Here is a 14,526-nt window from a genome sequence, read left to right as displayed (position 1 = left end):
CAGAGAAGCAGAGGAGCCAGTGAAGAGTCTGCAGTGGGGGCGGGGGATGTTCACGTCCTGCCCATGGACCTGCAGAGAAGTGCACAGACCCAGGCGGGTGGGAAGCACAAGTTCCCCCGACAGGCGCCCCATCAGAAGTCTGCTGAAAGGACACTGGCAGGTGCCTGACTGTACAAAGCAGAGGCTAAAGCTCAAGACAATAGCATGACGTTTCTGACTGACCATAGGAGGAGGGCTGAAAGAACCCCTCGGCAAGGACGGGCCCAGAGGCCTCCCCCAAGGGGTGCCGAGGGATGGCCTCCTCTCAGAGTTTCAGATGACAGACAGGATCCTTGTCAAAGGTACTCCCACCCAGCAGGTGGAAGGAGCGCTCAGGCAGCCTCTTAAGGCCCTTCCGGCCCAGGCAGGTCTGTTTACGAAGCCAGGTCAGAACATTCTGTGGCAAGAGTGATAGAAAACACATGGGAAAAAGGAGCAGAACTGGCTTAAAAATCAGGCAGTGGGTCACACGGAACAGGAGACGGACCCCCAAGCCGCACAGGCAGGGCAGTCAGCAGCGGGCCTCCTAGTCCAGGGTGTGGGAGGGGAGCCCAGGGAACCTCGAGAACTCACTGCACAAAGAGTTTATTTTAAAGACAGTGGAAGCAAGCCAAGATAAAAGGCTTAAGACTGAAATGCAAACAGGAGAGACACAATGCTGTGTCTTCCCAACCATCTAAGAAAAGAGAGGCGCCCTGTGGGAGTGACAGGTACCCCAACAGAGCTGTGGGCAGGGCAGGACACTGCCACCTCCTCCAAGAAACAGGAAGGGCTCCCGCAGGCCCCGCAGCCTAAGGTGGCAGCCCCAGCCACTCAAGGGTCCTCAGAGCACTCAATGGCATCCTCAGATGCAGGACAAGCTTCCAAAAGGCCTTACAAAAGCAACAGGTCCACCACCAGTCCATCTGCACAGGATACCCAAGGCCTAGGCAGCCTGGGCTGCAGTCACCCAAGCGCACGTGGTGACACAGCTCATCACACACTGGTAACAAAAACCAGAGGAACAAGTTAATCATCCTAATGCAGTCTGTTTCGTAGACAAGTCTTTCAAAGAGAAAGAATAAAATAATAAAATAACAACACAAATTTGGAACCACCCAAGGACCTACCGGATGTAGGTTATGATTCTTGGTATTTCTAGAATTTCCTGCGTCCTGGGCCACCCCGAGACAAACTCTCACAACAGACACCTTCACTTTCTGTCACCTCCCTGGAACACGGGCTGCTCCAGGCATGAAATGAGAGGGAGGCTCAGCAAGCGCATTCTGGGCTCCTCGCACACCCACGAGCTTGTCCACTGCCCAGTAAGGACAGTCAGTGGTCTGAGCGGCCGCGGCTGTGGCTGAGCGGTGGGAACTCATGTGGCTGAGTGCGCGCACAAGGCCGGCTCCCAGAAGGCACCCTCACCTCGAGCCTGGTCCCCGTCACTTGACAGAAAACAACGCGGGGAGGAGCCAGCAGCAACCACAGACATGGGCGTGGCCCATCAGGGCACGCTTTTTAAATGTTTCGTCGTGGAAAAGTGGATACCGCACAGGGATAGAGAGCGCAGTGAGCCTCCAACACCCATCGACCAGCCCCGACGCCTTTCCTCAGCCCTCCCTGCCCGCACACCTTACTCTCCACCATTCTGTTTGAAGCAAACCTCAGACAGTTCCATTCCAACTGTGAGGAGTTCTGTATAAACTTCTGAAAACTAACATGACCCTCTTCCATAAACATATCCGTAATAACACAACCATACCTAAAGAAGTGAAATATTTATGATGTTACGTCTATTCACTCGTGTCCCCAAGAAGCAGTCAGTTTTCTTGGACTCGACGCAACCCTTCTTGGGAAGACTGTGAGGGCAGGGCCGTGAGCATCTAAGATCACTGCCCCGACGACAAAAGCCCTGTTTCCTTCAAGTATGCAGTGACTTCCCCGCTTTGAACACACTGGTGATCAGCAGAGCAAGGTCAGTGCAGCGCTGCTGGCTCTGGCTGGCGGCGGGCGGGGGAGATCACCACCGAGCTGACAGTATTACTAACAGCTAAGGTGGGGACTTAATCAGCACCTGATTTACCCGGCACTTCGCACGCCTCCCCTGGCGCGCTCCTCACCGCAGCCCTGGGCGGGAGTGACTTTCCCCTCCCAGCTTGCTTCAGCAAGCTGCCCGAAAAGCCCAGGGCCCTGCGGCACCGGGGCTCATGCCCAGCCTGTCTGACCATAGAGCCCGTGTTCTTCACCCTGTGTTGGTGAACCCGCTGTCTCTCGTGTCAAGGGACATCCCCAAACTTCCAAGATCTCTTTCCTCTCAGTCCCCAGAGCAGCAGGGGATCGTCTACAAGTGTGTGCCTCCAGGAAAGATGGGGTGTCCCTCAGCAATGGCTCAACCATCTTCAGAGAGCCCTGTGTGGGAGGGGCACTCACCGAACTGGCCGTCCGCTTTCACATACAACTCGATGACGCCGTAGGCGATGGTGGTAGGAGTCGGGATCTCCAGCATCACATTGCTGTCCTTGATGATGTTCCCATCCTTCGTCACTGACACCTGTGGGCAAGGGCACATGCTCCCACCTGTGCACTTAGATGCCCCCGGGCTTCTCCTGCCCACACGTGGCCAGCCCAGTGCCTGGAGCATAGGAAGTACCTGGAAAACGCCCATGGAACCAGGTGGAAAGGAAGACCAGCCGGCAGTTTACTCTTGTCGGCCTCATGAAGGGTACACATACTCCCAAGTAAATGGCCATCCTGGCGGCACAAAGGCAAGATTCCAGAATGTGGGATACAGAGGAGTTAGGTCTATGGTGCTGAATAAAGACGGCAAGAAATAAGACAACTTTCCATTTCCCTCCCGGAGGATTATGGAAACAACTTTAAAGTCCTAAGAAAATCCTTAATGATATCAAAGCCTGACTGAGAGAAGGTAGCTGACCACACAGTATGCCACCCACCCACCCACCAAATACATCCTCCCGGACCCCGTGGGTGGCATACTGTGTGGTCAGACAAAACCAGGGAGAGGGCGGAGGGAGAAGGCCAAGGACAAGAGATGGGCAGGAAATGCCACGTCACGCATCAGAGCGCTCTCCTTCAAACGCAGTCACAAACGTGACCCCTGCCCTCCTTGGCCTGAGGAGGAGGACACGAAGCACTCTGTTGCCCAAATGCTGGAAATCAAAGACCTTGATTAGCAACTTGGTCCCGGTCAGAGTGTGATGGCAGCTGGCCTCCTGACTCCCAGGCAGGCTCCAGGCCTTCAGAGGGGGTCACCGTGGCCAGAAACGTCGGCCAGGCCAGCCGCAGTCATCTCCCAGTGGGCATCTGCCTCATCACTCTGCCCAGCCTCAGGAGAGTCCACTCCTAACCTGTATCTCCACCTCCTTCCAAACACAACTTCCCTGGGTCCTCCAGCAAAAGCCAAAAGTCACCCCAAGAAGTAAATCTCTAAGAACAGAACACCGGACACCATGGCTGCAGGGGAAACCGTCTGGGGTTGCAGCCTCCTGTTCCACCTCAGTTCCACTGAAGCTCAGGGACCAGCTTGGTACAACTGTAACTTCATCCGGAAGCATCTGTTTACGTACATATGGGCACGAGTACTGACCTTTCCCTTCCCTAACTCAGCCCACAGGGGCTTTGAGGCAGCTAATCCCAAAGTAATTATTTTGAGACCCTTGGCCCTCAGGGGCTCCAGGGGTTATCTGTGCATCGGCCTGGCCCTCGTTTAACCTGTTTTCCTTTGGGAAGGAACTGACCCAACCCAGGATGGCCAGTCCGAGTGTCCTATTGGCCTGGCTGCGGGCCTGCTTCAGTAATGGGCAGGGCCGGGATGGTCCAGTGAAAGCTGCCCTGAAACACTCTCCCCGGCGACCCAGCAGGCGGGGTGAAAGCCAGGAACTTGTGCCGCCCCTCCACCCGCAGGGAGGACGGCTCACAGCATTCGCCCAGTCCCGGGTCCAGCCGTGACTGAAGCCAGACTACCCCAAACGTTTCAGTTACATGAGCCAATAAATCATTTCTTGGTTAAGCCAGTTTGAGCTGGACTTCCATTAACCCACTACAGAGAGTGTCCTGATGAATGAAGACCCCACCCAAAGAGGCCCCTGACCAAGGCCTCTGAGGCCGGGACCAGAGGCTGCTGTGGCCTCTGAGCCTCCATGCTGGGCCCACACACCTGCACGGTCTTGGTTTGGATCCCCACCATGCCGCCGCACTTCTCCTCGATCTGGACATGCTCAGATATCGCACACTTCTGCGTCGTCACTATCTTCTGTGTCAGGACACACAGGACCTCATTCTTCCTCTCCAGCACCTGCTGCAGCACTGGATTCTTCAGATTTATTGTCCTGAAAAGGAAAAGTGCCCGTGAGTGGCCCCAGGCTGCAGAGGGATGGATGCAGTGTGAATTTTCACCTCTTTCACAACTGGCAGCTGAGGAGCAAACAGGTGACAACCAGCATCATTTATTTCCTGGTGATGAGAGAGGGGGCAGTTCATCTGGAAGGGCAGGAACCAAACTCTCCCAAGGCCACCTCGGAGCTGCCAGGCATCCAGAGAAAGGCTGGATGCCAGGGGTTGCGGGGGACTGGAGGCTCCTGTCAGACAGCTGCGCTGGCTGTCAAGAAGGAAGAAAGACACCTAACCAGTGCGGTAGCTGCAATCCATCTGCTCGCACCCTAGTGGAGACCTTGTCATTCAACCAGAGGCCAAGGGACCAGACGTCGCAGCTGTGGGCAGGAACTACAGGATTACAGTGGGGGGAGTGCTGACCAGTGCTGCTCCCAGAGGAGAGAGGAACAGGCTTGAAGGATGATAGCAAGGAAGAAACTGGATCTGAATTTAAAAGGAACTTTTTAAGCTGTCTGTCCCAGAAGGACGTGTAATCTGTTAGAAGCGGTTTTACATCATTTTACAGGTGGGGAAACTGAGGCCAGTTAGGTGTGCCCTACCCTAGGCACACAGCAGAGTCCTGGGGTTCCCATGTGGCTACCCTGGGGAATTTCAAGAACAAGGTAAATTTTCATCTACAGGTGATGATTTCACGCTTAGAAGCCAACGATGAAGTACCCTCTCTGGAGGCCTCGTTCAACACTGAGTCTATGGACAGGAAGAGAACCAAATTAGAGCTGGTGTCAGCGCAAGAACAATTACAGTATTCATTCATCCTGTGCTTTTTAAACAGCCCAAGGTTAGTTACCTTGAAAAGCTCAGCGCCATCCCCAACCACACACAGTGACGGTCACCCCACCCCCCAGGCGAGGTGCAGGTTCTCCAGGATTCAGAAAGCATCCCCAGAATGAAAGCAGTAGCTGGAAAGGTCCTGCCTCCACAGAAAAGCTGCCTCGGGTAGAAACAGCCTGTGTCCACCAGCAGATGAACGGACAGACCCGTGTGGTCCACACACACAATGGGACGTTGTTTAACCACAGAAAGGAATACAGCTGGCACGTGCTACAACATGAACAATCCTTGAAGACTTTATGCTGAGTGAAAGAAGCCAGACACAAAAGGACAAATATTGGATGATTTTGCTTATATGAAATATCTAGCCTGGGCAAATTCACAGGGAGAGAAAGTTGATCTGAGGTTACCAGGGGCTGGGGGAGAGTGAATGAGGAGTTCTTGATTGATGACTACAGAGTTTCTGTTTGGGGTGATGAAAAATTCTAGAAATGGACAGTGGTGATGGCTGCATGACAGTGTGAATGTACTTAATGCCACTGAACTGTACACCTTAAAGTGGTTAAAATGGCAAATCTTATATATATATTTTTTCACAATTTTAAAAAAAGTAAAGACAGAGGAAAAACTGTTCAATCTCAGTAGTGGTCAAAGAAATGCAAATTTTAATGTTTCACATATATTAAGTAAGTAATAAAAATAAATTGGCAACAACAACAACAACAAAGCTGCCCAGGCCTCCATTTCCATTTATCCTGCAGATAAAGCAGGGGCTTAGAGTCCACCTGCCAGGCTCCAGTTCAAGCTCTGCCCCTCCATCTGGGTGACCCTGAATGAGTTACTCCACCCCTGCATCTCGTTTTCTCACAGATACACCAACAGTAGCTATGTCTCCTCATGGGGTTGTTGTAAGATTCACATGAGATGCCACGCGGTGAGCAGTCAGTGTTTATGGAGCAGAGACTTAAATGCCCCACAAATGCTAGCTGGCTCCAGCCACCTCCCTGTGCCCCGAAAACAAAGCCCCGGTCAGTGCACTTGATGGGAATTACGGGCAGTCAGCTGGGTCACAGGTACTAACATCACTAATGCCCTTAGAAACCTTCAGTGGACCTATCTCATCTAAACCCCTCGCCCAGACAACTAGGCCTTGGGATGCGGCCTCTGCCCCCGACCGCCACCTTCCAGCTTCCTCTCTGGGCCTTAAACACACCAGGTGCACACCCACCCCGAGGACTGTTGTATACAATCCCTTCTTCCGGCAATTCTTGAAAATCGACTCCTGCAATCATGGCTCAGTACTGGCTCACCCCCATTTGAACACACACATCAGAAGCAGCGACTCCTGCCCAAAAGCCCAGAACTAACGCAGAGGAATGACTGAAGGCCGCCTTGAGGCGTCTGAAGGGACTCTGTGGCCGGGAAGTCCTTGCACTGCTTCGTGCCTTAAACAGACCCTTGAAACGCCTGCTGCTGCCTTAACCAATGTTAAATTGTTTGAAAAGAAAAGTCACAGCCTAGACCACCCATGATTCCACCCCTCCAGAGCCCCCACCACAAACATCAGATGGAGGAGGGGAAAAAGTCCATCGCAGGAACGTTAACTTCCTTCTGCATCTGATGGCAGGACAGTCCTGAGATGTCTGTGGGCAACCAAGCACCTGCCTGGCCTCCCTGCCCTCAGAAGAGCCCTGCGGTGCCGCCTCAGCACCGGGCAGGGGACAGAAGCTTGGCCAAAGACAGACCCGCCTCCAAGGCTAAGATCTGGGTGACTGGGGAGGCAAGAGTAACCTGGCAGCCCCTCCTGCAGGCCGCTGACAGCTGTTCCCCGGGGCGGGCCGAGGGCAGGGCAGCCACTGCAGGCACTTCCCACCCAGGTCACTGGGGTTCTGTTTCCCAGGACAGTGCTGCCACCTTTTGGAAACCAAATGCTGGACAAACCAGCTCATCTTCAGTTGGGAGAAGAAACCTGGTATAGACAGGGGGGAAGCTAACTACCAGGGTCAGTGGACTGTTGACACTGGACTCTCTACAGAGCAATCTCCGGAGGGAATTCTGCCCCATCTCCAAGCAGTGCCAGGACCCAGACCACCTCGTGAGAGCCCTCCTAGAGTGGGACCTGCTCTGTGAGAGGCCTCCCCTCGGCCCACCAAGTGGGGAAACCAGCTGTATTTCAATGTGATTTGTTTACCTTATAATCCTGTGTATTTTACTGTATGCATTTAAAGAGGTCCTTCAGACTGCTAAAGGCAAGGAACAGAAGTTTAAAACTCTAGATGAAGGGTTTCCTAGATGCAGAACAAGGGGCCCAGAGAGGTGGAAGACAGTCACCGAGGTCCCCCAGGAGACCGGGCAGGGCTTTCGCAAGGCCCCGCCCAGCTGCCGTCTCCCTCCCCAGGGCGAGGGCGCCCACGGCTGCACCAGGAATTTCACCTGCATCTCGAGCATGTCAGCACCTCCCCTGTCTGGCTGGACTGGTGGCTGGAAGCTAGGAGGAGGGATTACATCCAAGTTCCCTGGGAATTTTTTTTCAGAATAACCATGCCTGCCTGTCCTCCCTGCCCCCATCCCCTGATGGCTGCCCTCAGAAAACTCTCCCGACTTGTCCCGATTTGCTCCGTCTCTCCTGGGCCCTATTAAGAACCCCTGAACAGCTCAGACAGAAGGCCTTTAGACAGAGACACGAGAAATTACTCATGGTAGTTGAGTCTTGGGTGGGGAGCTAGACTGCCAGGAGATCAGGGGTCAGAGGTATCACCTTCTTACTTTTGACCTTTTGACACTTAAGCCATATGAACATAACAATTATTCAAAATTTTTAAATTAAAATGATGCTACCCACCCAGTTGGTAGATAAATGAATAATTTATCACATAATCCTAAAGGGCAGGGTTAGGATAAAACTCACTCCCCATCCAGCCAGGTGTCAACACCCACAGATGGGAGAAACGGGGCGGACGTGCTCCCATGAGAAAGTGAGTAGCTAGGTGGCCTTCATCCTCTCACACGTACGTCTAAGGCCAGCCTGGGGTCTCTGTCTCCTCGTGGGAATGGGACGGCAATTTGAAACCAGAACAGGAGGCGCCAGGACAGAGGTATAGTATAGGCAATGTCAAAGGCTTGGACATCTGGAGGTGAGCCAGACGTACAGTGGAGTACATACTAAATGGGGGAGAAGAGTACCCCCTCCTCGCCCAGAGGGTCTGCTGAACCCCCGCATCCCCATTCTCCTGTGAGGTCCTCCTCCTGTGCACGCACAGCTCTGCATAACATAAACACCCACAGTCAGCCTGCAGGTGGTTCCCAGCTCTGTCTCCTCGCTGTGTTACTACGTCCTGTCTCTGAGCCTCCATCTGCACATCTGTGAAGTGAGACCTGGCCACGAGGCTTACCTTTGGTGACCCACACTATCCATCTGAAAATGTTTCTTTCCTTCCACTATTGGCAGGGAAGCCAAATCAAGCTCCCTTTCCAGGATGGCCAAAGTAGGGACACAGTTTTCAGGTGAGCCTTCAGCCAGGGAGCAGACCCTCCCAGGGATTAAGTAAACAGCTACGTGGACACAGGACAGGAGTTGCCGGGGTGAGAAGATGGGGCAGGAGCTGCTGGAGCAGCAGGCAGGGATGGCCCCAGGAAGCGTGGCTCAGAGCCCGGCATGGCTGCAGGGGACCAGGCGGTGGGCCGAGGCAGCCAGCGGGAACAGGGGCTCCTCTCCTAAGGCATCTAAAAGCTCCCCAGGCCCAGCCCTAATGAAGCTGCCTCCTTCACAGGCGGAAGCTTTAATTTCCACTCTACTTCTAAGGCTTTGAAAGCTAAATGCAATCCCACAGAGAAGAAACCCAGAGAAGACTTTTAAAACTCTAACAAAGGCAGGAGGGAAGCAGTGTTCTCTTCCCGAGCATAAATGCGGCCCTCGGAAGGCCTCCCGCAGAGACAGGAGGGCATGCTTTCTGAGCAGACCACCCCCCCGAACTCATCCATTCAACTCCACAGATAACTGGGTCCTATTATGTTCCCATACCAGGCTAGAGGCAGGGGATTCTCAGTGAATAAGACCAAGGCATTCACTGTTGCTACGAACACGAACATCCTGTGTAATAGCCCTTGATTATAAGAGGAATAGAGTTTCTGATAAGGCTCTCTAACAAGTAAAGTGTCATGACAGAGTACGAACAGTCAACGCTTATCCAGTCTTCTGTGGGGAAATTATGAAACTACAAGGACCCCAGGAGACGACTAGCTCTGGGGTGGAAAACCAGGGTCATCTTGACTGTCACCTCCGATGGGTCCAGCAGTGATCACTGCTGAGCTACTGAGAAGGACTCTGAGACCGCGTCTAGGCTAGGAGCCAGCGAGGAGCAGGAAAGCTGTGACTGTTTCACAATGTCTGCGCAGGCCTGGGAGGGGGGTGGTGGCCCTGATCCCTCGGATCAAATCCAACGTCTGTGCTCAGAAAGGGAGACTGCACCCCTCAGAGGTACAGACTCACCTGAAACACATGGCATGTTAGTGGCAAAGCCAAAACCAGGACACACATCTTCTGACTCTCAGGCCAGCGCTCTGTCACTATGCTGCTCTAAAACCTGACGCAGAAGCACTCTGAAGACACCGTGCAAGGCTGTGGGGGTTGGCTTCACCACCTCCCAGGGGCAGAGATTGGGACATTAAAAAGAACCCAAAGATGATGGCCAGCCTGCACTGCGAGTGTATTAAGCAAGAATTACTAACCCACAGAAATGTAGATAGGTACTGACAATTAAGGCGTCAGTAATTTAGCTGTTTCTCCCAAAGGGTTTTCATTTATTGGCTAACGCTGCAGTTACAGAAGTGTGTGTTCACAGGCCAACTGTCTAGTGGAAAAATCAGAAAGGCTGTGTAGCTTAGGTCCATTCACGCTGCTTGTAAACTTAGTTTTGCTCTCCTGACATTTTATTAAGCAGCAAAGTCTGCTCCTATTGACAGCCAACCTCCTCCAGTCTACAGACCTGGCAAAGCACCCCACCAAGGCCGTGACTAGAGTTTAACTTCAGTACTCGCCTACTAAAACCCTGACAGACACGTGTCACTGCTGCTTTCACAAGCCCACTTTCCCCTCCGGAGGACAGTCCCTTCTCCCAGTTAGTCTGGACGCTGCTAAGGAGTCAAGGGAGGGGAGGAGCACCTCCACCGAGCCAGTTTTGTGTCTGTGGGCACCGCACTGAGCACGGGGGCCTGGAAGGCCCTGACACCCCCGAGTGTGGTGCACCACTAGCTGCCTCCCCAATTTTGTTCAGGTTTGGAAGCCTGGTACTATAGGGGATGGCAGAGCCCTGCAGATGAGTCGGCCAATCCTGGCAACTCTGTTCTTAGCTGGGACTGGGGTAGGATGGGCCATCGTGGCAATTGTGGCCACTGAGACCCAAGGGAAAAATCTGTTGAAGGTTCCCAGGAGGATCTTTCTCTCGCTAAAAAGAGGAACAGGAAGAAACCACTTTTCAACCTCTGGACATATCGTGTGCAATGCAGCCTTCTGGATGCTGAGGAAAGAACTGGGCTGCCAGGACAAGGTTGGAGGTTGCCAAGGGGGGGCTCCACTGAGCTGATGAATTAACCATCCTGCATCAACCACAGATATCCCCTACCTGGGGATATCTTCTCATCTGAGGAAGTAACAGATCTTCTTTGCAACTAATGACACGCTAACTGATTCATGAAGTTATAACCCTTATTTCACAGACGGACAGAAATAGTAAGAGCTTGTGAGCCAGTGACCCCAAGGCCCACAGCTCACCAGGCCAGAAGAAAGCTGAGCCTGTCCAACCCTGAAGCCCTGTGGCTTCCCTCCCCCTCTTGGACCTCCTCTGGGTCCTGCATACAGAGGGTACTTACACATGCCTGATAACAAACAAGTAGCCTGTCTGTTCAACCTTCCTGGAGGGCTTCCCAGAGACAAGCAGCAGAAGTCCAAGTAGCCACCACTGGCTCCTCACCACCAACCAAGTCTCTGTTTCAACCATAAAAGAAATGCCCCACGCACCCACCGGAGATGCTCAACCTGGAGCCAGAGTCAGGGGTGCGAAGTTCCTAGAACCTGAGCTGCTGTGCCCTGGGGCCTGCCTGCACTCCAGCATGGTGAGGAGAGCCCTACTCTGTCACAGGGCTGTGACTTCAGAACTGTAGTAAACTGCCTGAAAAAAAATAATAAAATCAGGGCACAATGCTAACCACACATTATTAGCCAAGTGACCGGGCCACCCCCCCCCAGTGTGACTGCCCCACCTCTGTTCACACTGTCGTCTGTTCAGTACCTAATCTCACTCACTCACAACCAGGCAGAGAAAGGAAAAAATGAGCAATTTACAGACTCTCACCCTCTCAGGTGGAGTCATTAATTCTTTGCCAGCCGTGGATGTGATGCAGCAAGTCTGTGAGATGATAAAACCAAATGAGGCTGATGCAGGGAGGAGAGCTCCCACCCTTGGGGCAGTTTTCTCCATCCAAGCTCTGTGTGTCCATCCGCAGCTGGACTGGAAAAGTCGCGTTTCGTGGACCTAGGTTTCCAGTGTGAGTCCAGGCAAACTAAGTAACCTCGGCATTTCAGACCTAAAATGAAGATGAACCGAGTAGTCTTCCAGCCAGACAGTGTGGAGTGTGTGGCGCTGTGTGGGGCCACAGGCGAGCCAAAGAGGACACTCCAGAAAGGACACAGACGTGGAATCAGGCAGTTACAGCCAGCGTTAGCACACAACGGGGTTGGTGCCCCTCTACAGGAATTGTGGGGCAACTGAAGAAGGGGGAGAGCATCTGAGGAGCTGGCCAGGTGATGCAGAGGGAGGGAGTCTGTGTGTGGACCTGTGTGTGCCCATGACGACAGGAGTGAGGACGGGGCTGGGGCCTGAGAAGGAGCTGGAGCATTAATGGCAGGGGCTGAAATAAGTCCAGAGGAACGGCTGGAGGATGTGAGGGGAGGAGGGGGTGGACGTCATCCCGGGACAGTGAAGAGCCCTGAAGGCACACGCCCGGCGGGGCCGTGATCTGATTGGCTGCCGTGGGGAGAATCGAGGGGAGGGGCTGAGAGCGGCGCGGAGGGGACCTGCCGGGAGGCTCCTGGCTGGGACATTCAGGTGAGAGGTGGTGGCGGACTCGCCAGGGACGTGTTGTGACGCTGGGACAAACTGGACAAGCCGGACAGATATTCAAGAGGCAGAATCAACCAGTGAGAGATCGGGTATTGGAAGGAAGGCAAGGAAGGAGCTGTGTCAGACGCTCAGACTTCTGCTAAGACAACTGGACTTTAGGCTTCACCCACCAGCACCTTGGAGGGGCACAGAACAGGGGGTGACAGACGGTGAGGAGTTCGGTGACCGGTGACGGCACGACCGCAGTCAGACACGGTGTGAAAAGCCCCGAGGGAATAAACACCTGCTCTCCTGAACTCTCAACTCGGGACGCATTCCGGCCAACCCACTTTTGTACATCACATCTTGCCAACTTTGAAGCACATATTTTTTTTCACATCTCTGAAATCAGGATGTTTCTAAATTAACAGGTGACACGGTTTCCCAGTGATACATAAAATAGTGGTGCCTCTTACAATGGATGAAACCTTGTATTTGATGAACTAATATGCTAATATTATGTCTGTCAATCTTAGAAGAAAATAGTACGGGAATGTCTCTCCTTAGGATTTAAATCATATCTAGTTCCAAAAAGATCTCAAGTCACCTCTCAAAGTAAAGCTCACGGGACATGATAATTTCTGTAAAAAGACAAAAACCCACTCCTTGGATCGAATATTGGGAAAACTCAGAAGGCCCTTCTTTCCCACATGAGGGGTTATCAGTTGGCAATGTTTACAGTGCAGATAAAAACAAGAGAATGTCAAACAAGCTTCTGGAAGCTCCCAATCCTAAGAACTAAAACCAGGAGACAGAATAATCTAGGAAAAAAACAGTAATAAATTGACTGACATGCAGACAGGAGAGATGAGCATGGCCTGGGGTCTCAGGAAAGACATGTTTTAAAAAGAGTAGATTTGGTGGGGCCTTGAGAGCTTCGTTACTCGTCTTCCCATGAAGAATATGATGAGAAACAGGGCCCATTAATATCTTACTGATATTGTTCAAGGGCTTCACATATCTTCATTTGAGAACTGAACAAGCATCCACGCTGACACAAAACATTCTGAGAGAACAGCCTGTGTGCTTTCCAGACTCTTCCACAGCACAGTACACATCTGGGTCCACACTCATTTTGGGAGAAGCTGGGCTGCTGCCACATGCAGGAACCAGAGCCTCTCTGACTTTCCCTGAAGGGAGTTATTCCTTCTTGGGGTGGGGAGTGTCACTGTGCAGACCATGTGGCTGCCTGCTCCTCTCCACAAGAGTGAAGCAAGGGCTTCAAGACGGGAGCATTAGAAATACCACGTGTCAACACACACACATAAAGAAAAATCTTCGACAAAGGAGGCAAGAATATACAATGGAGAAAAGACAGTCTCTACAGCAAGTGGTGCTGGGAAGGCTGGACAGCCGCATGTAAATCAATGAAGGTAGAACGCTCCTTCACACCATGAACAAAAATTAACTCAAAATGGCTTTAAAGACTTAAATATAAGACAGTTCACCGTAAATCTCCTAGAAGAAAACATAGGCAAAACATTCTCTGACACAAATCTTAGCAATGTTCTCCTAGGGAAGTCTACCCAGACAATAGAAATAAAAACAAAAATAAACAAATGGGACCTAATTAAACTTAGAAGCTTTTGCACAGCGAAGGAAACCATCAACAAAACAAAAAGACTGCCTATGGAATGGGAGAAAATGCTTGCAAACAATGTGACCGACAAGGGATTAATTTCCAGAATATACAAACAGCTCATACAACTCAATAACCAAAAAAAAATAATCAACCCAATCAAAAATGGGCAGAAGGCCTAAACAGACATCCCTCCAATGAAGACATAACAGATGGCCAACAGGCACGTGAAAAGATGTTCAATGTTGCTAATTATCAGAGAAATACAAATCAAAACTATGAGATATCACACCAGTTAGAATGGCCTTCATTAAAAAGTCCACAAACAATAAGTGCTGGCGAGGGTGTGGAAAAAAAGGGAACCCTCCTACACCACTGGTGGGAATTTGGTGCAACCACTATGGAAAACAGTATGGAAATTCCTTAAAACACTAAAAATCGTCTTAACCACGTGATTCAGCAATCCCACTCCTGGGCATATATCCAGAGGAAGCTCTAATTCAAAAAGATACAGAGCGACCAAGACGGCAAAGTAGGAGGCTCTTAGCTCACCTTCTCCCACGAATACACCAAGACAGACATCCA

At 51.9% G+C, this 14,526-nt stretch overlaps 1 protein-coding gene across 3 annotated transcripts in view; it reads right to left on the bottom strand.

Annotated features, from left to right (window-relative positions):
• The window catches only part of GSDME (gasdermin E), a 77,258-nt gene that overhangs the window by 19,801 nt on the left and 42,931 nt on the right, over positions 1–14,526 (bottom strand). For all 3 annotated transcript variants that reach the window (XM_072964822.1, XM_072964824.1, XM_015237271.3), the window contains exons 4-5: positions 4,199–4,370; positions 2,452–2,572 (exon numbers count right to left, since the gene is read on the bottom strand). In XM_072964822.1, the coding sequence (XP_072820923.1) occupies positions 2,452–2,572; positions 4,199–4,370 (293 nt within the window). The remainder of the gene's footprint in view (positions 1–2,451; positions 2,573–4,198; positions 4,371–14,526) is intronic.

Source organism: Vicugna pacos, chromosome 7, assembly GCF_048564905.1.
Source record: "Vicugna pacos chromosome 7, VicPac4, whole genome shotgun sequence".
In the NCBI taxonomy this organism is placed as follows: Eukaryota; Metazoa; Chordata; class Mammalia; order Artiodactyla; family Camelidae; genus Vicugna; species Vicugna pacos.
This window is presented reverse-complemented; position numbering and strand designations above follow the sequence as displayed.